The 26622-nt window shown below is 33.6% G+C and overlaps 1 protein-coding gene and 1 non-coding gene across 3 annotated transcripts; one reads left to right on the plus strand and one right to left on the minus strand.

Moving 5' to 3' along the window:
• Positions 1 to 1181: 1181 nt before the first annotated feature.
• LOC121228434 (small nucleolar RNA R71) lies at positions 1182 to 1288 on the minus strand. Its single transcript, XR_005926010.1, has one exon. It is a non-coding gene; the product is annotated as a small nucleolar RNA R71 (small nucleolar RNA).
• Positions 1289 to 22034: 20746 nt separating this feature from the next.
• Positions 22035 to 24824, plus strand: LOC107948847 (laccase-7). Of its 2 annotated transcripts, XM_016883496.2 has the most exons (6): positions 22035 to 22181; positions 22501 to 22652; positions 22915 to 23159; positions 23273 to 23401; positions 23496 to 24467; positions 24571 to 24824. In XM_016883496.2, exons 1-6 carry the CDS (start codon positions 22089 to 22091, stop codon positions 24699 to 24701), a joined length of 1722 nt encoding a protein of 573 aa, XP_016738985.2. In that variant the 5' UTR covers positions 22035 to 22088; the 3' UTR covers positions 24702 to 24824. The 2 variants fall into 2 exon arrangements, with proteins under 2 accessions (XP_016738985.2, XP_040967314.1); XM_041111380.1 differs by lacking the exon at positions 22035 to 22181 and having other exon boundaries at positions 22567 to 22698.
• Positions 24825 to 26622: the final 1798 nt, after the last annotated feature.

Consider the following 26622-nt stretch of genomic DNA (forward strand, 5'->3'; position numbering starts at 1 on the left):
CTATGTTCATAGCTGTATTTTTAATTCTAAAAAGGTTAATTATACTGGATCTAGAATCGATTGATGCAAGCAAATATTTGACAGAATATTCATAGCACTCTAGAAATAGATGTTGCGAGTTGTGCAGAGAAGAACGTTCATTGCAGCTATTAATCCAGAGTTCTATAAACATACAATAACTTATATTTTTAGCTTAAATCTAGCTATTGAAAGAGGCAAGTTATAGTAGTAATTCTCTGAGTAGTTGATTAAATAATATTTTGATATGAGCATTTCACCTGAATAATTCCAACCCTATTCATTCAACAACAAAATTCCTTTTGTTTTTCTCTGTAAATTGCCACTACATTTTATCTGTCATATCAATTTTCTATTTTTAGCATTAGATTACATTAATTCATTATACCAACATCTTATGTAGTTTAAAAGTATTTCTTGCTATTTAGTATAGATAATAGGATTACAATAACTTAATCAATATTTTACCAATTTCCGATTCTTCTGGAATGATACTTATTTATCACTTTATTACTTGAAAGATGTATACACTTGCACAATTACATTAGTTATTTACACGCAACAAGTTTTTGGCGCCATTTTCGGGGATCGACAACATTGGTGAAAAGTTGATTTGTTATTCTTATTATTATTTTGATTCAAAATACTATTTTGATCTTGCGATTGAAAGGACATTAAGGCGAAGAAGGAAAACATTAAGAGAAATTGAGAAGACTATAAATGATCCAAACAGAGAAGATTAGGTACTCTAGAATGAAAGGAATGCTGATATTCCTCAAATCTTAGATGACAAAGATAGACCCATCAAAGAACATGTAGTGCCTACTTTGGGTGATCTAAGTACAGGAATTGTTAGGCCACATATTCAAGCCCAACACTTTGAATTAAAACCAATAATGTTTCAAAAGCTACAAATGATAGGGCAGTTTAGTGGTTTACCAACTGAATATCCCAAATTGCACTTGAGACTTTTTCTTGAAGCCTATGATCGATTCAGGCAATAGGGTGTTCCTGAAGATGCCATTGGATTAAAATTATTCCCTTATTCATTGTGAGATCAGGCCAGATCATGGTTGAATGCATTACCATCAGGTACGGTGGTGTCTTGGAATGAACTGTGTCAGAGATTTTTGCTTAGGTACAATCCTCCCAACATGAATGCCAAGCTGAGGAATGACATTACATCGTTCAGGTAATCTGTAGATGAAACATAATACGAAGCATGGGAGCATTTCAAGGAATTAATTAGAAAATGCTCGATGCATGGTTTTCAGTATTGGACAAAAATGGAAATGTTCTACAATGGATTAAATGATCATACACGAATGGTGATGGATGCACCTACTAATGGGACGTTGCTTGAAAAATCCTACAATGAAGCATACGAAATTCTGTAAATAATAGAAAACAATGATTATCAGTACCCCACTACTAGATTTGGTACTAGTAGAAGAGTTGCTAGAGCAATGGAACTTGATACGATTACATTGTTAATAGATCAGGTATCATCTTTAAGAAATATAATTAAAAGTCTGAAAAAACCCTTTACAGTACATGAGATGAAGGTTGCAGAACTAGCATGTGTATATTGTGGAGAAGATCATGTTTTTTATGAATGCTTATCCAATCCAGCCTCTGCGTATTACATGGGAAATTTTAATCGTAGCAACAACAATCCCTACTCCAACACCTACAATCCTGGGTGAAAGCAAAATTCAAATTTTAGCTGGAGTAATCAGGGAATGGGAAATGCCAGCATTGTTAATCGATAGAATGCAACTGGTGTACTACCTGGACACAGTCAACTAATGACACTGCAAAATGTGCACCAAAGTTCTTCATCTTCAACATCAACTATGGAAGCTTTATTAAAAGAGTATATAACTAAGAATGATGTAATTATTCAGAGCCAGGCAGCTTCCTTAAGAGCTCTGGGGAATCAAGTGGGACAAATTGCCACTGTATTAAGCTCCAAACAACAAGAAGGATTGTCCAGTGACACAAAAATTTTTATATCTCAAGGAAAGGAACAATGTAAAGCCGTAACACTCTGGAGTGGCATTTAGTTGCTAGGAGTTGCTAATGATGCCTTATTTAAGGAGAAAAGTTCTGAAGTTCCTAGAAGCACAACTTTCAAACCAAAAGTGGAACAAACTACAAAACATAGAAAAAGACAAAAGCATACAGAAGAAATTCATCTTGTTGAGCCAATACAAATGCCATGGCAAGGCAACCTCAACAAATGGAAGGAAAGCACCGCCACCTTTTCTCCAGTGTTTTCAAAAGTCGAAACAAGATGTTTAATTCAAGAAATTTCTAGATGTCTTAAAGCAATTACACATCAATATACCTTTGGTGGAAGTATTAGAACAAATGCCTAACTATGCAAAATTCATGAAAGATATCCCATCCAAGAAGAGAAGGTTAGAGGAGTTTGAAATTGTTGCACTTACTAAAGGGTGCACATGAATACTGAAGAACAAACTACCACCAAAATTAATAGATCCAGAGAGTTTCATTATACCCTGTTCAATTGGAAATCATATTATAGACAAAGCATTATGCAATTTAGGTGCAAGTATCAATCGAATGCCTATGTCTGTTTTCAGGAAACTTAGGATAGGAAAGGTAAGACCTACTACAGTCACACTACAACTAGCTAATAGATCATATGTCCATCCAGAAAGTGAAATTAAATATGTACTGGAAAGAGGCAACAAGTTCATCTTTCCAACCGATTTTATTATTTTAGACTGTGAAGCAGATAAAGAGGTACCTAAAATACTTGGATGACCTTTCTTAGCAACTGGTAGAACATTGATTGATGTACAGAAAGGTGAGTTAACTATGAGAATTAATGATCAGCAATTGACTTTTAATGTGTTTGATGCTTTAAAGTGTGCAGATCCAGAAGAAGAATCTCATGCTATAGAATTTGTTGACATTGTAATTCAGGAAGAATTTGCAGGACATATACATAAGAATTTTGATGTAGACGCTATCAAATTAAATGAAACAAATTCGACTGAAGAATATGAAGATTTGATGGAAACTCAACAATTTGAAAATGGATGCAGAAGGAGCTTTGAATAATTAGATTTATCAAGTCACTCTTTCAACCCTCCTCACTCATCAATAAAAGATTCACCAGTGCTGGATTTAAAGCCATTACCAGTGCATTTGAAGTACCCTTATTTGGGAGAAGATGATACATTGCCTGTAGTTATTTATACTAAGCTTACAAGAGACCAGGAGATGCAATTACTAGAGGTTTTAAAGAAATCCAAGAAAGCTTTAGTATGGTCAATTGTGGATATCAAAGGAATTAGCCTAACAGTCTACATACACAAAATAATACTTGAAGATTACCATGGCAAATCTATTGAACAACAAAGGAGACTTAATCCTGTCATGAAGGAAGTAGTTAAGAAGGAGTTTATCAAATGGTTGGAAGCTGGGATTATATACCCAATTTCTAATAGCTCTTGAGTGAGCCTCGTTCCTAAGAAAGGAAGAGTGACAGTAGTCAGCAATGATAACAACGAACTCATTCCCATACGTACTGTCACAAGTTGAAGAGTTTGTATGAAATATCAAAAGCTCAACAAAGCAAGCAAAGTTAAAATTACAAATTGGAGGGTGTTTAGTAACTTTGTCATGACCTTCAACAACCTAGCCTTCAAGATACTAGGGAATGAAACGACATGCACATATGTGAGGATGCCTGCGAAACTGTCGAACATGTGTTTCGGGATTGTGTAACTATGAAGGAATTATGGGGTAAGTTAGAGATTGGGTAGCTACAAAATCTTTCAGCAGTTGGATATAGCGAATGGATGACATACCTACTAGAGAATGGAACAAGTAGGCAGAGGAGTTTAATAATCGGGCTATTTGGGCAATCTGGACATCTAGGAAATGAGTCCTGCATGAAAGACATAGTCAACCGGTTCAAGAAATTTTGGAAATGGTGAAAAATATACAATAGAATGGGGAGAGGTTAGAAAACAGTTATCTTTTAGAATTCCTATACTAGAAGGATAGAGACTACTGATGTCAGATTTTATCAAAAGATACTTTGGTAGAGTTTTTCAAAGGAGCAAAAAAGAATCGTGTCCGATACTGGTAGTACAGAGGCCTGATGGGATGGTGGTAGGCTCAAAAATAATAATCAACAAATGTATTTCATTAGTGTTTGTAATAGAGAAGGTTGCATGTCTCTAGGTGACACATATGGGAGTAGTTCTGGGACTCCAAAGGGTCAAGATTGAGGGAGATACTCTCACAATAATAAAAAAGGCAAATATCAACAGGAGAGATGAATCGGTGATTAGTGCCTCCGTCGAAGATATCAGAAAGCTGAATGAATTTTTTCATACCTGTCATTTCTCATACACTGCAAGAGAAAGAAATGGGTTTACTTACATCCTAGAAACTGTGGTTTTGAAAAGGAAAGAGCAAATGTATATGTTAAGAGAAGTGTCATCGTTTGCAAAGAGGAAGATGGAAGAGGAGGGAATCTTAACCGGTTGGTGAAGCACTGGGGCAAAATATGACTTAAAGGGTATCTTAGAGAAAAAAAAGGAAACTTCTTGGAATCAAATCAGTTGGATAATTAGGAATTAATTTTGGGCCCTAGAATACCATTGGTTTTAGTGGTTTTCAAAGCATAGGATTTTATTTTAATTGGCTTTTTAGTTTTTATTTTTGTTATTGTGTAGTCACGGCTTTATTATATATTTTTTCTTTGATTTTGTTGATTCAATTAGTAAATCCAATTGATTAGTTTTAAAAATATATATTTACCTATGTCAGACTAAAGGACAACAGATAGTTAAGGTGGGGTGGAATTTAATGTATATTATTATTTAATATTGCATATTAATTGAAGGGAGTCTGTTCAACGTTCTAGATTGTTTGAAAATTTACCTAGCACAAACTATTTTCCTTAAAAAAAATTAAATCTTAAACCACTAATTGAATACATAATGCATTTAAATTCAAGTGAATATCAATTTTCGAATCATATATAACCATTTTTTTTATTTTTTTAAGATATAAGATTAAAATTTTCTTTAAAAAAATTAATAATTAAACTTTAAAATTTAATGTTTAAGGTTTTGCCAGATTTAAGTGCCACGATTTAATATTTATAATTTATTATTTAAATTTTAGGGTTTAGGATTTTAATTTTTAAAGATGTATAGTATGAAATTTTTGGAGTTGAGGATTTAAATTTAATGTTTTAGAGTTTATTGGTGAAGGATTAGGATTTTAAAATTATGGATTTGGGTTTAGAATCTAAAACTTATGTGTTTAGTGTTTAAAATTTAAAATTTAAAAATAAAATTATTTTATAATTATTTGTATAAATTATTTTAGAATTTGTCTGTTAATCTAAGAAGAGATGATGGAATGTGAATGTGTACAAGTCCTTTAATAAACTTAACAGGTTATCGATTTCACATGAAAGTTATTCGTTTTTATTCTGGTTATGTAAAATTATATTTTTGTAATTCTTTTATCTAATTTTTTTTCATTTTAGTTACTTAATTGTTAAATTTTTAAAGGTGGTTGACTATACATGTTACCTAATGTTTAAACTTTCATTTTAGTTATTTAAAGAAATCATTTTTTAAAGGATTAATCAGGGTAAAAAAAATTAAGGATTAAAGTTAAAAAATGGTAAAAAACTAAATAATGCATTAAAAATTGTCATATTGTATTTGTTTATCTCATTGTTAAAAATTTTAATTTTTTTTAACGTTAAAATTTTAATTTTAAAATATCAAAATCAATTAAATAAATTGCAATAATTTTTTTTATTCCTTGACATTGTCAACTAATTTGTTATTGTAATATTGAAATTAATTAAATTAACTAACTCTTCCTAAATTTTAAAATTTTATTTTATCTTTTCAGATTAGTTTCAACGAAAGAAGCTCAAATAACTCATATTTAATAATTCTCTACAGAATTTAAATTGCAATGATTTTTCTTTCCTTTTAACTTGGTGTGGAAGATTTAATATCATATAATAAAAAGAAATTTGAGATTCATAGACAATTATTAAATATAAGTTATTGGAGCAGATTTTAATTGGAAACATAAAATAAAATATTTAAAAATTTTAGAAGGAGATTAAATTGATTAGTTTAATTAATTTCAATATTATAGTAACAATTAGGCTAACACTATCACGAGATAACTTTTTCTAATAATTTATTTAAATGATTTTTTTCTTTTGAAATTTAAAATTTCAATATTGAAAAAAAAAACGTAATTTAAAGCTTTCAACAATAGGTAAACAAGTATAATTTGACAATTTTTTAAAGAATTATTTTAATTTCTACCACTTTTTCATTTTCATCAGTTTTTTTTTACTCCGATCAAGACTTAAAAACAAATTTTGGTGGTGACAAAAATAAAAGCAAACTAGAAAGGTGATTAAAATGAAAGTATAAACATGAAGTGGCATGTATAGTCATCTACTGTTAGAGATTTAATAGTTGAGTGACTAAAATAAAAACACCTAAAAAATTAAGTGACGAAATTGCAATGCTTTTATTTTAATTATCTAAAATAAAAACACTATAAAAATTAGGTGTCCAACTAAATAATTCAGTCAATAATTAACTAATAAATTTCACACTTTTTAGTCTCAATCATAACCAAAAATATTTATTGGTACACGCCATAGTTCCTTGTTAATTTTTCCCATCAAACTTCAATCATTTTATAGTTTGACAGTATTTAGAGCCTGCACTACAGCAACAACAACACTCTAGCAAGATATAGGGATGGATCCATGATTTTACTTTAAAGGGGTGAAACTTTTAAATCTGAACGACTTTTTTTTAACGTAAAAAAGTATCGATTCTTTTTGTATTTTTTTTATCAAAAAAATTAATTTAATGTTTTTTAAAAAGCATGAACTATTTAATTGTAAAAAAGAAATCACACTATATAAAATTAAATATTTCTTTCTAATATTAAAAAAAAAACTAATACTATACTACAAATATAAAAAATATCATTATAATTATAAAAATTAAATTAAAAAACTTGACCTTTGTCTTATTTCTTAATACTAGGTATCCTAAATTGCACCCTTTGCTTTTTCATAAGATCAAATTCATCAATGATAGAATCTATTAAAAATTCTCGAGCTATCTCTTTTTCGTTGTATGTCCAAGTAAGTTGAAAGAAAATCATTCATTCTATTGTGAAGCCTTGTCTTCACAATTTTCATAGCTGAAAATACCCGTTCAGTTGTTACAGTAGACACGAAAGAGTTAGCACAAGACAAATAATTCTATCAAGAGGAGGATAAATACTTAACTTATTTGTCTTAGCTAGCACTTGACACAACATGACAACTGTAGAAGCTTTCTGCAACTCCGTACTTTGATGAGCATTGAGTTGAAAATGCTTTAATTGAATCTTCATGTGTAGCTTTTCTTGCTTCGTAAAATCGTTCGGATAAAAATAATTCATAAGCTTGCAGATATCTTCCACTCAAAAGCTTTGTAATTATCACGTGGATTCAAAGCGTAGCTAAGAACAAGTAAGTCCACTACTTTATCATTAAAGCAAGAATTCATTTTTGTTAGCAATGAATCGATAACAGCAATGAATATATCAAACCAATAGTGATGTTCAATTGTGAGGTTATCTCTCTGGATGCGAGATCAACCCCAACCAACTTTGTACAAAGCACTTAAATTAGGAACTTCTATCTCATGATCTTTACAAAATAATTTCACTTTCTCAAACAAAGGAACCCACCTAGGTTATCTGAATTTTTGGAGAAGCGTTTTAGTTTGTGACACCAGCTACATCGCTTTTAGTATATCCTGCGATTTATACTGCAATGCTTGGTAGAGATCCTCAGTGATTCCAAGCATCTCAATCATGAAATGCAAGATGAAAACAAATTCAACAGATGTTATTGCATCATATATTCCATCAGCTTCACTCATTTAAGTAAGGTTGTCGGACTTGATGATATCTTGTAATACAACACAGATGGAATTGAACATCCTCATCAAGCTATTGAGAGAAGCTAAATGAGAACCCCATCGTGTATTGCCTGGACGTTCGAGAGTACCGACTTGATTTTTCCCATTGCCAATCAACTTCACAATATGAGATGCCTCAATGTCTCTTAACTGATCATGTCACTTGCTTGAAGAAGCAACCAAATTGATTATACCAGTCAAGTATGAAATAAATTGACAAATAGGAATAACCTTCTTGGATGCAACTACTGGAGTTAATTGGAGATGATGAGTGAGGAAGTGAACATAGTATGCAAATCGTCACTTTTTAGAATATAATGTTTGCAAGCAGTTCCATTCGCCATGCATATTACTTGCACCATCATATCCTTGACCACGAATATATCCACGTTAAGGCAATGACGTAAAAAAACTTCATAGATTGTCTTTTCCAAAGCTAATGATGTGGTCTCCTTCACATGAACCAAATCAAAGAAATTTTCATGTAAAAAACATTCTTTATCAACAAACCACAATACAATTAACATTTGTTCTTTCTTTGACTTATCACGAGCTTCATCCACTATAATACAAAACTTTGAATCTCCAATCTCCAATATATTCCCAAATAAATCCTTGGATTTTACTTACCAAAATAGAAAGAATGTCCTTTTGAACAGTCGGATTGATATACTGTGCATTTTGAGAGGCATTTTCTAAGACAATTGCCCTCACATCTTCATTATAAAAAGGTAGAAGTTTTATTAGTTCAAGAAAGTTACCTTGATTTATTGAATCTGTGCTTCATCGCGTCCCCTGAAGGCACAACCTTGAAATACAAGCCACTTGACAACATTTATGGACACCTTGAGCGATAGACGATTTCTTACAACTTGTTCAGAATTTTGTTTCTTAATAATCCTCTCAATATTTTGCAAGGAATTCTGAAGATCAAGATAATTTTTCATTGCATTCTTATTTAAAGAATTTGCATCCTTATGTACGTGAGTAACAAAAGGACATTTAGATCATTTATTGACCTTCTTCCATGATCAAAATCCTTGACTTGTAAAAGTATTTGTATGATGCCCAAATGGCTTTTTGAAGAGAATACAAGGAAGAAAATATGCGACATTCTTAGAAAACTTGAGCCAATCCAAGAATAACTTGTACCAAGATGGGAGAAATTGACATCCATTCTTATCAATATTCTGAGGAGATATTGGAGCCTCACTTGGAGGAATCGGTTGATATGACCCAAACTTAATGTAAGCTCGACGGACTTCGCCCTGTTGATTTGGAGGGTAATCCCAGTCATGCTTTCAAGAAGAAGCATGAAACTTATTTGTTTCAACTCTCGGCACCTTACGAGGATGTTTAAGAACTTAAGAAGATCCGATATCTCGTTTAGGATCTTGGGATTGAGAAGACTTGATATCTCGTTTAGGAGCTTGGGAAGACTCTATATATTGCGTTTAGCAACTTGGGATTGAGAAGACTTGATATCTCATTCAGGAGCTTAGGAAGATTTGATATTTGATTTTTCTCCACTAATAACAGAAGGTTTAGAAACCGATTGATTATTATTTCTTTCTGACACCCTTTTCTTGAAAAAAGATTCGATCTTTTTCTTGACCATAATTTAATTGGAAAACCTGAAGGCTGTAATAACATATTAAGCAACAAAATATTAGGAAAGAAGAAAAAAAGTCAAATAAATAAAGAACATAATTTATGCAAAAATATTTACCGAGAGATCTTTTGCGTAAGAAGCCGAAAGGAATATAATTTGTATTTTTTTACTTTGTGCTCTTAATCTTAGCATCAAACTCTTTTCTTTTTCTCTCGGCACTGTCGGTACCTTACCAGAGGAAGATAATTCCTTAGCAAGACATACAAATCAAAATACAAGAAAGTCACTAATCTAATATGTATGGGTATGAGCCAAATCACTTAATTCTGGAATTTGACTTTAAAGTTCAGATTGAGCCTCTAAGTTTAGTCTTTCAAGACCCATCATACATTAATATTTGATTATTATTAAATTTATATAATTAAAAACTGAAAAATACTTTGTGAAATACAATTTAATTACAAATTAAAGTTATATAATAAGTTTAGGTTTAAGGGGGCGAATTATATGAAATACAATTTGACCAAAGAGGGCAAATGATATACATTGTGGACAGCAAATCTAAAATACATGATAATTTATATATAAAATTTAAATATCTAAAAACTCTAAGACAGTCCTTGGATCTATCCCTGGCCGGATATTGAGAATCTAGGTGTTGACGCATTGCAACCCTTCAATTTAATGTGCCATTTAATTACCTCAAAATTGCACTGTAATTAGATTCCACCTAAAAAGATTACCCTATAGTTACCAAATGAGGCTAGGGATCATTTAGGATCCTAGTACCAAACGTTATGATTAATTTCAAAAGGACTGGCTTCGAAAAAAATATCATTTTATGGTTTTTAATTTTTATGTTTAATGAAAAATATTTGGTTTTGATGGCCAAATTTGAACACCTTGATAGCGAAGGTTGGACCAATATAAGTAAAAGTATCATAGAAGACTTTATATTAAAAGTTGCATAGTATTTTACATTTTCTATTAAGATATAAGTAAATTAGTCTTTGTACATTAAAACTGTAAAGGCCCAATTTTATCCGGACCTTAAATAGAAACCAAAAAAAAATAATAATAATTTTAAGTCCAATTAAAAAAAAGGCCAAAAATACAAAAATATCAGGCCTGAATTTGTAAGCTCAAAACAACCCAATATAAAATAAAAAATAAACCTTAATGGCCAAATAGCCTAATAACCTAAACATTTTTTAGTAAAACAAACAAAGCCCTAGCCTCCTTGCCGTTTCTACTTGATTGTGTCGCGGGCTCCTCGTCCCAAGATCTGATGCGCTTCTGCCACCTTGCACCAAAACGGTAAAGGGCACCTCTTCTCTCCCCTTCGTTGACCGTGCCGGTACCTACAAAAAAGGGAATGGAAAATGACAGAAACATTAATGAAAACAATAGAAAGAAACAGTAATTAACAATGTAATTCATGGATATAAAAAAGAAATAGAAATACAAAAAAAGAAATACCATGGATTGTAGTTTTTTACGGAGAAATACAAAAAAAGAAATAGAAATCAGATACAAACTAAAAAAGAAAGGTGATTTTTTTATATTTTCATTCTTTATTTTTTTATTTTTGAAAACATATATAAAAAAATAATAGAGAAGAGTTGAGTTGTCGAAACGGCTGAAAAATTGGTGCAAGTGGTTGGAGGAGAAATTCAGAGCTATGGAGAATGCTGATTACCTTTATGGGGTTGATGCTAAGGAGTTGAGCTTAGTCCCTGATCTAGTGCTCTTACCAAAATTCAAAAATCCAGAATTCGAAAAATATAATAGGACTAGTTGTCTTAAAGCCCATATCACAATGTTTTGTCAAAGAATGTCGGGATACATCAATAATGACCAATTATTAATTCATAGCCTCTAGGATAATTTGTTCGGGTCGGTCGCCAAGTGCTACAACCAGTTAAGCTGTGCCAAAATCAACTCATGGAAAGACCTAGAACAGGCTTTCATGAAATAATACGGCCATGTGATTGGCATGACACCTGACTGAATTACGCCGCTGAATATGGAAAAAAGCAAAGTGAAAACTTTAGGCAGTATGCTCAAAGATGGAGAGAGGTGGCAATGTAAGTCCAACCACCTCTTCTGGAGAAAGAAATAACAATGCTTTTCATAAACACTCTAAAAGCCCCGTTCATTAACCATATGTTGGGAAGTGCTACCAAGAGCTTTTTAGATAGAGTAATGTCTGGAGAAATGATTGAAAATGCAGTAAGGAGTGGGAAAATAGACGTGGGGAAAAAAGCCAAAAGACTGGCCCCGAAGAAGAAAGAAAATGAAGTGAACACAAGGAGCATGTATAATAAAGGCCATTTAAAACTGATCACTGGACGCCAATCAAAGACCGTAACAACCAACCATTAAATCCCCTCAATACAAGAATCTAACTCAAGACCAAACACAGAAAAACTCTAGTTCACACCCATCTCTATGACATATAGGGAGTTATATCAGAACTTGTTTGATGCGCATGTGGTATCCCCATTTTACTTAAAACCCATACAACCTCTGTTCCCAAAATGGTACGATGTGAATGCTCAATGAGAGTACCACGTAGGAATAATGGGATACTCAATTGAGAACTGCATCACATTCAAAAAGTTGATTGAGAGGATCATCAAGATGAAGATCGTAAGGTTCGATGATCCATCAGGACCTAATGTGCCAGGAAATCCGTTACCCAGTCATTCAAATCAAAGAGTAAACGCGAAATTAAGAGTAGAGAAAAGAGAACCAAAACTAATGTGGCGGAAGTAAAAACCCCACTAAATTTTTTTTGGCAAATGATGATAGACGGGGGATTAATAATGCAAGATTTAGAGGAGAGACTTAAAGAAGTACGGAGCTACTGTGAGTTCCACGCTGAAGAAGGTAATGAAATCCAAGAATGCATTGAATTCAAAACTTTGGTGCAAAGTCTAATGGATAACAAAAAGTTGGAATTCTTTGAAGAGATCAAAGGCTAGAAGGAATGTTCGGAAATCTGTGCATCAACGCTATATCCGAAGAAAGAATTGGGGAAGAAAACCTATCAGGCATTCATCCTTATATCCTCGAAAGTATTCTGAACAATTGGACTGCGGAAGAGATCCCTGTAATTTTTAGAACTAATTAAGAGTAATGTTCAAGACACACTTATTGCTCTAAGCCTGGAAGCAATAAGAACCCTTTTGTGAAATAGGCATATGTCCAAAATCTTTATTTCAATAAAATGCATCTTTGTGTTTCATTTTGGGAAAATATTCTTTTATTTTTACCATTTTATTCATACTCATACCACACTGATAATTATTCTTAGATTCGTTTATTTTTTGGGTTCCCTTCGTTTATATAATAGGTCTTCAGATATCAATGATATGAGTAACGCTACTACTAACTCAGAATCTCTGTTTGAGTAAGATATGTGTTCAGAGGAACCTCAGGACTTTGAAGATGATCGAGATGGTAATCTATCTCTTGATTTGTTAAAGATAGTAGAATAAGATAAGAAACAAATCCTACCTTACAAAAAGTCAGTAGAAATTGTGAGCTTAGGAGAAGAGAAAGAGGTAAAGATCAGAGCTTGCATCACCGTAGAGACAAAGCGAGACATCATTGAGTTACTCCAAGAATTCAAAGATGTCTTCACATGGTCATATCAAGATATGCTTGGGCTAAATACTGATATCGTGGTACACCGGCTCCCCATAAAGGAAGAGTGCAAGCTAGTCAATAAAAGCTCCGAAGGATGAGGCCCGACGTCTTACTGAAAATAAAAGAAGAGGTCAAAAAGTAATTTGACGCTGGTTTCTTACAAGTGCTTAAATACTTAAAATGGGTAGCAAATATTGTCTCCGTCCCTAAAAAAGATGGGAAAGTACGAATGTATGTAGACTACAGGGATTTAAACAAGGCCAACCCTAAAGATAATTTCCCATTGCTTCATATTGACACCTTAGTGGACAACACAATAGGTTACTCACTGTTTTCCTTCATGGATGGTTTCTCTGAATACAACCAGATTAAGATGCATCCTAAAGATATGGAAAAGTCGACATTCATAACCATGTGGGGAACATTTTGCTATAAAGTGATGCCATTCGAACTGAAAAATGCAAGAGCGACGTATGAAAGAGCCATGGCAGCCCTGTTTCATGATATGATGCACAAAGAAATTAAGGTTTATGTCGATGATATGATCGTAAAATCTCGAACAGAAAAGGAGCATATACAAGTCCTGAGGAAATTATTCTTGAGGTTGAGAAAATTTCAGCTAAAGCTCAATCTAGCAAAATGTACCTTTAGGATAGGTCGGGAAAATTGCTAGGATTTGTAGTCAGTGAAAAGGAGATTGAAATCAACTCAGATAAAGTCAAGGCTATACAGGAGTTGCCTCCGCCGCGCACTCAAAAAGAAGTTTGAGGTTTCCTAGGAAAACTAAATTACATCGCCCGGTTCATTTCACAACTGACCGAGAAATGCAATCCCATATTCTGTCCCCTTAAGAAACACAATCAAGGTGTATGGGATGAGGAGTGCCAAAATTTTTTTGATAAGGTTAAACATTACTTGTCCAATGCCCCAATGCTGATGTCGCCTATCCCAGATAAGCCATTGATACTGTACTTGGTAGTATTCGATAATTTCATGGGACGCGTACTTGGTCAACATGATGAGTCAGGAAGAAAAGAAAGAGCGATATACTATCTCGTAAGAAATTTATTGAATGTTAGATAAGATATTCGCCAATCGAGAAGTTGTGTTGTGCCTTGATTTGGACAACCCGAAGATTGAGATAATACAATATTTACCACACAACTTGGCTCATCTCAAAAATGGACCCTCTAAAGTACATGATAGAGTTGACTACTCTGAATGGAAGAATAGCCTGATGGCAAATTCTACTTTCCAAATTTGATATAATTTATGTGAAACATAAGGTAATAAAAGAGAGTGCAATAGCATATTTTCTAGCCAGCATAGCTCTAGAAGATTACGAGCCTTTGAACTTTGATTTCCTGAATGAAGATCTAATATATGTTGCAACCAATGAAGAAGATGCTCAAGAAGGACATCCTTGGAAATTAAATTTTGATAGAGCTTCAAACGCTGCGGGTAACAGAATCAGGGCAGTCCTAGTATCCCAAAATGGAGGTCATTATCCCTTTACTAGTAAATTAGGTTTTGATTACACGAACAATATGACAGAATACGAAGCATGCATCACGAGTATTCGTGCAGCCATAGAACACAAGATCAAAGTACTAGAGGTATATGGGGATTCTACACTAGTGATCTATCAACTCAAAGGTGAATGGAAGATAAGAAATCCCAAATTGATCGAGTATAGAAGGCTGGTCCTGGAGTTAATGAGAGAGTTTGATGACATCACCTTTTTCTACCTTTCATGAGATGAAAACCAGATGGCTGATGCCCTAGTTACTTTAGCTTCTATGGTCAAAATGAACAAACAAGAGGATGTAAAACCTATCCGGATGAGTATTTATGAGGCTCTAGCTCATTGTTACAACATCGAAGAAGAAGAAAAGGCCTTGGTACCATGATATACTGCAATATGTAAAGAATCGTGAATATCTTGACTAAGCAACTGAGAATGATAAAAGGACATTGAGAAGATTGACCAATGACTATGTCTTAAATAGAGAGATCCTATATAAAAGAAAAAAGGATCAGGTGCTACTAAGATGTGTGGACATTGTTGAGGCTAAGAAAATCTTAAAAGAAATCCATGAGGGTGTTTCCTGAACACATGCTAATGGTTTTATAATGTTAGGCAAATCATGAGATTTGAATATTATTGGTCTACCATGAAAGGGGATTGTATCAGTTATGCCAAGAGATATCATAAGTGTCAAATTTATGGAAACAAAATTCATGTGCCTCTTTCACCTCTTCATGTCATGACTTCTCCATGGACTTTTTCTATGTGGGGCATGGATTTCATTAGGCCGTTCTCGCCAAAAGCTTTCAATGGGCATCGATTCATCTTCGTAGTTATCGATTACTTCACCAAATGGGTAGAAGCTGCTTCTAAAGCCAATGTCACGAAGTCGGCAGTCAGTAAATTCTTAAATAAAGAGATCATATGTCGGTATGGAATGCCAGAAAGGATCATATCTGACAATGCATTAAATTTGAACAACAGTATAATATCAGAAGTCTGCAGTCAGTTTAAGATCAAACACCACAACTCATCACTATATCGCCTAAAAATGAACGGTGCAGTGGAGGCAACCAATAATAATATTAAGAAGATTGTGGGGGAAAATGACTAAGACTTATAAAGATTGGTATAAAAAGTTACCATTTGCCCTATATGCTTATCGAATGTCTATCAGAACTTCCACCGGGGCAATGCCTTTCTCATTGATTTACGAAATGGTGGCGGTTTTGCCCATTAAAGTCGAGATTCATTCTCTCCAAGTTTTGTTAGAGTTGAATTTAGACGAAGTAGAATATATTCAATCTCGATATGATCAATTGAACTTGATTGAAGAGAAAAGGCTGACAGCTATCTGTCATGGTCAGATGCACCAAAAACGAATGATGCAAGCTTTTGACAAAAAATTTCACCCCAAATAGTTCCATGAGGAGGGACCTGGTATTGAAAAAGATCATTCTCATAAAAAAAGACTTCAGAGGAAAGTGGATGCCAAACTGGGAAGGACCTTATGTAGTAAATAAGGCCATTTCTAGAGGAGCGTTGATTCTGACCGAGATGGATGGCAAAAATCTGCCTAATTCTGTGAATTCAGATTCAGTCAAGAAATAATTCACTTTAAAAAAAGAAGAAAAGTAAAAAGAGAGGCCAAGGCGAAAACTCGTAAAAGGGCGCATTGAGACCAAAGAGGTTTTGAGTTGAAAACCTAGGAAAGGGCAATTCAAATTTTGATCGAAGATGGGGCATGTGGTAGTGTTCTCCTCTCAGAATTAACAAGGAGGAGGAACGCTACATCTTGAGCCATCAAAAAAGTACTCTAGATCTCCTAAACACACATCAAGTTCAAAAGGCCGTTGAGAAGTAAGTGCGGAGAAGCTCATGCTGCGATTTCTGGGGCACCTAGTTTCATCTTACTCATTTTGTATTTTATCAATGTTTGTTATTTTGATTAATTTATTCATTTTGATCTTTGCTCTCAATAAATTTCAATCTTGTCCACTGTTATGATATTTTTCAAGTATTTTACATTGAAATAATGATTAATGGACTAATAATATTCAAGTAAAAGGATTTCTGCATATTGCTTTAAAAGCTTTTCTAAATAGTACAAGGACCTGAAACAAGACCACTAGTCAGAACTAACCAAATCTAAGAGTTGGAAATGTTTGGAAATGAATAGTTTAAATTGTGATTATTTTCTCGAGTTTTCTGTCAAAGATACCAGTTGAACAAGAAGGCAAGGTAATGCGTCAGTGATAGAACCTTGATGAAAAATGAGGAATGTCAACCTAAAGAGGGGATCATTCTTAAAAATGACATTTTTCATTCATACAAATATCATTCATATACATCTAGCTAGGAGTATTTGATTCATTCTGATCATAACATCTTAAGCACTTGGCATAAATATAGGCCTATAAAACAAATTCTACAGGTCATGTTCCCCAGAGAACGGTGTAACAGACAAGTGAAACTACAAATCCTACACCCCTGAAGTTGCAGTGGGATGGATTGAAGTTATCATGACAAATTTTATCTCCCCGAAGTTATAGTAGAGAAAATTAAAGCTATAAACCGTATCCCTCTGAGGTTGTAGTGGGACGAATTGAAGTCATTGTGGTGAATCTTATCTCCTTGAAGTTGTAGTGGAATAGATTATAGCCACAAATCTTATCTCCCTAAAGTTACAGTAGAGCAGATTGAAGATAGTAAATCTTATCTCCCTAAAGTTGCAGTGGAGCAGATTGAAGATAGTGAATCTTATTTTTTTGAAGTTGCAATGAAATAGATTAAAGCTACAAGTTATAAACCTTGTCTCCCTGAAGTTGCAGTGGAGCAGATTGAAGATAGCAAATCTTTTTTCCTGAAGTTAAAGTGGAACAGATTAAAGCTTCAAGTTACAAATCTTATCTACCTAAAGTTGCAGTAGGTCAGATTAAATCTACAGTGGAGAATCTTATCTCCCTGAAGTTGCAGTGGAGCAGATTGAAGTTACAAATCTTATCTCCCTGAAGTTGTAGCGGAGCAGATTAAAGCAACAAATCCTATACCTTTGAAGTTACAGTGGGTCTGATCAAATCTACCATAACGAGTCTTATTTCCCTGAAGTTGTAGTAGAACATATTAAAGCTACAATCACAAATCTTATCTCTCTAAAGTTGCAGTGGAGTAGATTGAAACTACACTTCCTATGCCCCTGAAGTTGCAGTGGGTTAAAACAAGGCTACTTAAAGAAGAGAAGCACCAGAGAAGTCAAGATTCGGTAAGACCGGACAAAATTTGTCCTTCTTAAAGACTTTGCTCCATTCTCGTTGCAGGACAACGAGCAAAGAGGGTTAACTGTAATGGCCCAATTTCGTCTAGGCCCTAAACAGAAACCAAAAAATAAAAATAAATAATAATAAAAATTTTAAGTCCAATTACAAAAAAAGGCCTAAAATACAAAAATATCAGGCTTGAATTTGCAAGCTCAAAACAACCGAAAATAAAATAAAAAAAAACCTAATGGCCTAATGGCCCAATAACCTAATCAATTTTAGTAAAATAAAAGAAACCCTAGCCTCCTTGTCGCTTCTCCTTAATCGCGGCATGCGCTCCTCGTCTTGAGACCTGATGCATGCTTGCCGCCTTGCACCAAAATTGCAAAGGGTGCCTCTTCTCTCCCCTCCGTTGACCATGCCGGTACTTGCAAAAAGGAAATGGAAAAGGACAAACAGTAATGAAAACAGTAGAAAGAACAGTAATGAACAGTGTAATTAATGGCTATAAAAGCCAATACCATGGATTGTAGTTTTTTAAGGAGAAATATAAAAAAAGAAATAGAAATTATATATAAACTCAAAAAGAAAAGTGATTTTTTTATATTTTCATTCTTTTTTTATTTTCGAAAACATATATAAAAAATAATAATAAAAGTGAAACTTATTTACCTATATCGTCGTCTTCTCCCTCCATTTTGAAAGACCGGCAGATCCTCAGGGTTCGCCGAATGGTTGTGACAGAAGAAGACAGAACCTAAAGGTTCCTTTGATTTTTTTCGAATTTTGGTAGGCTTTTTGGGCATTTTGGTCTTAGATTGGGGTTGGGGGTAGTAAAATATCAAAAAAGGCCGCTTTTTTATTTTGCCAGCCACTGTGGACGGTAGATCTATCGCCGACGATTGGCGGTCGCCACAGCGGACGGACGACGATGCCAATGGCAGGATCTAAAGAGGGCTGAGAGAAAAAAGAGAGAGCTGAAGTTTTTTTTTTTAAACAGTCAAAAATGATTTTTTTCTAACTTTTTTTTACTTATATAACCCATGCGAAATGACATCATTTTGGAGATTTAATTTTAGACGCCAAAATGGCATTGTTCTGATGCGACCCATCGCCCGAATCGATCCACCTTTAGGATCTGTGTGTTTTTCCTTAAAGGGGATATTTACAACTTTAGTCCTCCTGCGTTTTTGAGTTGTTTTGATTTAGTCCTAATTTCACTTTTTTTCCTTTTTTGAAATTTTACCATTAAATTTTACCCCGTTTTCAATTAAGTCCTCGGTTCGCTGACCTCCTGGAGAAGGGACGCGTGTCCTGAGGATTGGGATAATTTCTCATTTGGTCCTCGCTTGTTTTCGCACTTTTCATTTTAGTCTTTTATTTATTTATTTTATCCCAATTTATCCATTTAACTTAATTTAAGTTATGATTAAGTCCTTTACTTATTTTAAATCTTTTATCTACTTATTTATTATTCCTTTACTTTTTGTTATATTTAAATTTTTTTATTTTCTTTTCATCGAACATCTATTTATTTATTTTACTATTTATTATTTTATTATTATCTATTTATTTATTATTTTAATTTTTAAATACTTAAATTTAATATTATTTGTTTCATCTATTTATTTATTATTTTTTAATATTTAAATTGGATACTACTTATACTTCCTTCTCATTAAGCACCTTTCATTTTTATTTTTTATTTTTTATTTTTATTTTAAATTACCTTATTTATTTTATTATTGTGATTTGATTATTAATATCATTATCATTATTATATTTTCATCATTATTATTATAGTATTCTATTATTTATTTATTATTTATCATTTTAATATTCTACCTGTATAGCTATTTTACATTATTTCATTATCATTGTACTATACATTACGTTTAAAAATATTTGTTCGTTTTGCATACGCTGCCCGAATAAATTAAATATATACCATTTTAAGTGTTATATTAATTTTTACTTGATGAATAAAAAGGAAAATTTTAAATTAAGGCAATGTTCCACATTTGAAGATTCAAGAAGTCGTGCCCTAATTTACGGAGTTCGACTTTCTCTTTGAACCTAGATAGTTGAACATCCCTTTCAAAGTTAAAACTCACAAGATTTAAATAGTAATTAAAGAAAGGGTAAACTCATTTTTGAGGATTCGAGATGGCGTGTCCTAACTTACGGGATATGACCCTTTTGTTACCTCGAGATAAGAGGGCCTTTTACACGTTTTGATTTATTCAAGGGATTTTACTTAAAAGATACATTAATACAAAGATGGATAGTATTTTAAACTCTTTTTGAATTTTCAAATTTCGACATTAAGACACCAATTAATCAACTAGGTAGCAATTTTGGGCGTTACGAGGGTGCTAACCTTTCCTCGTGCGTAACCGAATCCTGAACCCATTTCTTGGATTTTGTAGACCAAAAATCATTGTTTTATTAAATCAAAACTTTTATTAAAACAATCAGATTACGAGGTGACCCGATCACACATCATAAAAAAAAGATTGGTAGCGACTCCTATTTTCATTTTCAAAATATAAATCTATTTCAAAAAAGGTTTCGAATAGAACAAAGAGCAAATTGGTCTTTCTGTTAAAAATTTCATCCATTTTTACTGTTTAAAACTGGTCTTTGTACGTCATCATGAGGTACACGTAACATATCATGTGTCACTGTTTGATTATTTTATCAGACAACCTATTTTTTAGCAATACAAATAAATAATTTAAAAATAAAAAGATCAATTTACTCTTTAATCTAATGTTTCTATTTTCTTCGTATTGGTTAGGGGTGTTTGATAAATAGAGTTTTGGGTTTTTTTTAGCTGATTTGGACATAAATGGAGGATTAGGTAGTCAAACACTCTAATTGTTGTGTTTGGTGGATGGAGGTTTACAAGAGCTTGTTGAGCTAAAACCTCTAAAATAAAAAAAGCATAGGGATGAGCAGCGTTTTTAACAACTGATTGGAAATGAGATATGTTGAATGACATATTTGACCATGCTTAATAAAAAATTACACCCTTTAACACATGCTCTCAAACCTAATAAGGGTGCCAAGATATTAGTAGACGACAGCGTTATGTTTCTTAAATATTTGTTTTTACTTGTTTAGATATGTATCTATTTCTTGAATATTTATGTATTCTTAATTTATTTACAATTTATTTGTGTGAAATGATTTCTTATGCAACTTTATATTAGTTGAAATATGCTACTTGACAAATTTATTTAGAGTGTGACATAATTATCACTAATTTACATACTAAGAACATGACATAACTATCACTAAGAATATAGTTTACAATTATATTAAAACACTCTTAATATTTATCAATTTCCACAAGGTTAATATTTACAAATAAGGAACTTAAGAAATTTGTTTATTGAAATTTTAAAAAATATTCACTAATTAATTTTCATAATGAATATTTTAATTAATTGATAATAGTATTTTATTTCAATAATTTCACCTATAAAGACTAAAGTATTATAAACAAATAAATGCTTAACAATAAAATGTGTCATGCTCTTATTTATCATTTTACACGTCTTAACTTTCTGTTAAATTTTACTCAATATTTTAAAATAAACAATTAATAGAATCAGTTGGTCAAATCAACCACTACAACCAACATTTAGCAATCATTATTACCTACCAACTATATGCGGATTGCCAAATACGACCGTTTTTTTTTTTTGTTGTTGTTGAAACTCTAAAAAGCGGAAAATCTTTTCCCACTCTTTTTGTTAAGTAATTGGTACGCTAAATATTTTAATTATCTTTATCGTGCAGGGTTGAGTTGACATTTTTATCTCTAAGAAAAACGATTTCTTCAAGTCAATAAACTATCGCCTAAATATGACGAAAGTTCCAATAGGGAACCTCGCACTTCTTATATAAATTGAAGCTCCTTCTTCAACCTTTGCCTCTCACTCCTAGCAAAGCATTTTCATTACCTTCCCTCTGTTATTTCTTCAAGCGAAATGGGGCGCCTTGTTTTCTTGTTTGCTTCCTCTTTGCTTCTTATGGTGGCTGCTAGAACAGTTTCAGCTGCAGTATTGGAGCACTCATTCTATGTAATGAATTCTACTCTTATTCATTTTCTTTTCTTCTATGGATTAAATTAGCCCCTCCTTTACCATCCCAAGCTGGCTCAAAGGTTTTCGAATTTCAACTCAATCAAATCCATGAAACCAGAAGGATGGTTTTATATTCACACTCCTCCCAATATCCATCATTACATATCTTACCTGTGTAACACCATGCATTTTGATTTGAGGCTATGGCTTTTTAAACATACCCTTCACTTTCCTTTACTCATATTTACCTCCTTGACAAGCTTTCGACCATTACAGTTTGATAATCGGGAAGTTAATAATTAGAATTTGTTTTCAGGTTCAAAATTTGACTGTTACTAGGTTGTGCAAACGCCAGGTGATTACAGCAGTAAATGATAGCCTCCCTGGCCCAAGCCTCCGCGTTCGAGAGGGTGACAAACTCATTATTCACGTCTTTAATATGTCACCTTACAAAATAACAATTCACTGGTAAACACGAACAAGTCAATCATTTGGGATGCAAATGCAAGCAAACGTATATCTTATTCCCATGCGATTCACCTTTTTCTTTTTTCCTTTTCTTGAAAATTCATGTGAACCATTTTTATATAATACAAAGATTGCTCAACTTCAACTACCGATGATTGAGTACTAATTAACCAAAGTCCAATACTAAATATATAACCTGTTTTTCTTTTTATATTCATTCTTATGATTTAATCATTTGCTGACGGTTATGTTGCTTGAACAGGCATGGCGTTTCTCAGTTAATGAGTGCCTGGTCAGATGGACCTGAGATGATCACTCAGTGTGCAATTCTCCCCGGAAATAACTACACCTACAATTACAGAATCACTAAACAGGAGGGAACCCTTTTCTGGCATGCTCATTCCTCCTTTCTCCGTGCCACCGTCCACGGAGCAATCATCATCCACCCCAGGGCTCGCCACTCTTACCCATTCCCAAAGCCCTACAGGGAAGTTCCCATCTTGTTAGGTATTAATGGCTATCGGGAACCTGAGATATTACATTGAATTCATTAATTATCAGAGATATATAAATGTTTCTTGGCTCAAGATTTTAGCTTACAAATAGCAATGCGGTTGCAGGTGAGTGGTGGAATGCTAATGTCGTTGATATTGAAAACCAGGCTCTAGCCCTTGGCATTGGTCCTAACATTTCGAATGCTTATACAATAAATGGATGGCCCGGTGATCTCTATCCATGCTCTCAAAACCGTAAGTAACTGATTGCAGATTGATGTTGTCCATGCGTACTCCACATGTTGTAACAATCAATGTTTAATTTAACTTAATTTAATTATATTATCAGAAATGTACAAGCATAGGGTGGAGCAAGGGAAGACTTATCTCTTACGGATTATCAACGCTGCAGTCAATTCCCATCTCTTTTACAAGATAGCCAATCATAACATGACTGTTGTGGCTGTTGACGCTCGTTACACCAACCCATATGTCACCGACGTCGTTGTTATCTCCCCTGGCCAGACGGTTGACGTTTTGCTGACCGCAGATCAGCCGGTTGGGTCGTATTACATGACCGCTAATAATTATGCAAGTGCCAGTGGCACTGCAGTTGGTGTACCGTTCAATCCTAGTACGACTAGGGGTGTTATCATCTATCAGGGTGCACCATCTTCAACAACGCCGCTAATGCCGGTAGTACCGGCTTTCAATGACACCCCCACGGCTCATAAGTTTTTCACCGAACTTACCAGTTTGGTCGGTGGGCCTCACTGGGTCCCTGTCCCACTTAACGTGGACCACAATATGTTTGTTACCGTTGGAATGGGGCTCGATGTCTGCCCACCAAACGTATCTTGCCAGGGTCGTCCACCTGTTGGGGCAGCGCTCTCGGGCAACATGAACAATGTATCCTTCGTGCTACCTACTAGCTTGTCTTTGTTGCAAGCCTTTTTCTTCAACGTCGGAGGAGTGTACACCACTGATTTCCCTGCCAATCCCCCGGTTCAGTTTAACTACACCAACCCTAGTATTAACGCCGACCTACCTCTGCTATTTGCTCCAAAGAGAACCAGCATCACCAAGGTTAAGTTCAACTCCACTGTGGAGATGGTGATGCAGAACACAGCTCTTATTGGAGTGGAGAACCATCCCATGCATCTCCATGGCTTTGATTTCCATGTATTGGCGCAAGGGTTTGGGAACTTTAACCCTACCACAGATACACTGAAGTACAATCTTTTCAACCCCCAAATGCGCAACACTATTAGCGTACCTGTTGGAGGATGGGCTGTCATTAGATTCGTAGCTAATAATCCAGGTTTATTTTCTAACATCCATCATTTGCTTTTTTATTCTTTTTAACTAGTTTTTGTCAGCCTAGTACTTGAACTCAATTGTTTTAATGCATCTGAAATGAACAGGTGCTTGGTTTATGCATTGCCACTTTGACGGGCACAATTCAGTAGGCCTGTCCACTGCCTTCATTGTTGAGAACGGACCAACTCCCGACACAACCTTGCCTCCCCCGCCACCGGATCTTCCAGAATGCTAGACATTTTTTGTTTTATTTATGAAACTACCACCTGACCTTCTTTTTACAAGTTAAAATAAACTAAATATAGCTTAAACTTTAAATTCAAAATAAAAAGAAATTAAACTTAATACTTAAATATGATATGTAAAATTCAAAACCCAATTCAAAATCAATTTAATAAAAATATTTGCTAACATTGCATTTTTGCCATATCAACATGATATCAACATGATGTACATGTGATCACTACATGTCACTGTCCGATTGGTCGGACAACCATGTCAGCAAAACGTAACAGTCAAACTTGGTCAACATTAATGGAGGAGTTTGATTGGTTAACTTTTCATCTTTAAAGGTTCAATTGGATTTTATATTTTATTGAGGCTTTAATTGATTTTTTTTTTCGCTTGAGGACTTTTTTTTACTAATAAGCCTTATTAATAAAAATGTTAGATAATATTAAATAATCGGCAACATGAAAATCAATTTTCATAAGTTATTTAAAAAAAATTAAAGAGGTTATTAATAAAAAATAGATCAATATTCATATTTACAAATATCTATTTCTTAGCACAAAATTGTTAGGGATAATATAATTTTTAGCCCTCTAACTTGGTAACTAGGATCACTTTGGTATATGTATTTTTTTCTCCACTTTGGTATTTAAATTTGAAAACTAAATTCATTTGGTCCCTGAACTTGAAAGATATAAAAGTTTGATGACGTGACACTTTGAGATGTGCCACATCATCACTTGAAAATTAAAAAAATTAAATAAATTTTTATGTGATGACGTGGTACAATTTTAGAGTATCACATATAATGATCTAATAACCTGATCAATGGTTGAACTAGTCAAACGATTAGTTCCTGATTCAATCGATTTGATCAGTTCATGTGCTAGACTAACAATAATAAATAATTAAAATTTCATAAAATTATAATATATATATAAATTATTAAACCAGTTAACTTGTAGTTTTTGTACTAGTTTTCGACTTTTATTGTTTTGAGTAATTTCTGATTCAATCGGTTCAACCCCTTTGTTTGGATTAGTATATTGGTTGGTTCTTAGTCCAACCAGTCCAATCAACCAATCAAATCATGGTTTAAGAACATTGGGCATTACATCAAATCTTGACAGAATTTGAGTTTAGGGACCAAAATAAGTCTAGTTGCCAAGTTCAGATATTAAAGTGAACAAAAAAAAGTACAAGTACCAAAATAGACTTAATGCCAAGTTTAGTGGACAAAAGTTATATAAGTGACAGAATCAATTACAAACTAATATAAGTAACATTTGAAATTGAAAATAAAGACTCTGTGTCTAAACAAATTTGATTAGCAACTTTAGTTGGGGGTGCATGAAAAACTCGTGGGTGAAACATGAATTCTTTCATTAAGCCTACCAAGATGTGTGGTGCAAAATTCGTGTTTCTTGGGATCTGTTTGATGACCACATGCCAATCACGCTTGCAGAGTTCTTTAATTTTATAAACCAAGTCTCTATTTGTATGTTTCTTAGGGCCGCCAAGGATACCTTTGACACTGTAACTTCTTTCCATTTGACCCTCCATACATATTGTAATCCATTGTAAATGGCCTAAAGCTCAACTTGTTTAATACTATGCCTCCCAATATTTTTCCCAAATCCCTATAACCATTTACCATGCTCATCTCTTGCAACGACTACCGAAAAAGCGATGCCTGAAGATGGGTTGTGTTCGCCATCTACATTCAATTTAAAGGAAGCTGTGGGTGATAGGAGCCATCTACAGTCTCAACTATTATTGCAGGAAAGGACCCCAACCCTCTCTGTTCTCGTCTTGATACACCTTGCCCAACACCACGAAGATTGGATGAAATTTACTAAATTCAAAGGAACATCATTAAAATCATATAAATTTTTTGTTTCTTTAGTTTCCAAAACACAATGTCG

This window comes from Gossypium hirsutum, chromosome A04, assembly GCF_007990345.1.
Source record: "Gossypium hirsutum isolate 1008001.06 chromosome A04, Gossypium_hirsutum_v2.1, whole genome shotgun sequence".
Classification (NCBI taxonomy): domain Eukaryota; kingdom Viridiplantae; phylum Streptophyta; class Magnoliopsida; order Malvales; family Malvaceae; genus Gossypium; species Gossypium hirsutum.

Excerpts from the sequence above, each read along its gene's own strand:
- LOC107948847 (XM_016883496.2), top strand. The coding sequence starts at position 22,089 with ATGGGGCGCCTTGTTTTCTTGTTTGCTTCCTCTTTGCTTCTTATGGTG. Across the intron at positions 23,160-23,272 it reads GGAAGTTCCCATCTTGTTAG|GTGAGTGGTGGAATGCTAAT; the intron begins GTATTAATGGCT and ends ATGCGGTTGCAG. Across the intron at positions 23,402-23,495 it reads CTATCCATGCTCTCAAAACC|AAATGTACAAGCATAGGGTG; the intron begins GTAAGTAACTGA and ends TTATATTATCAG.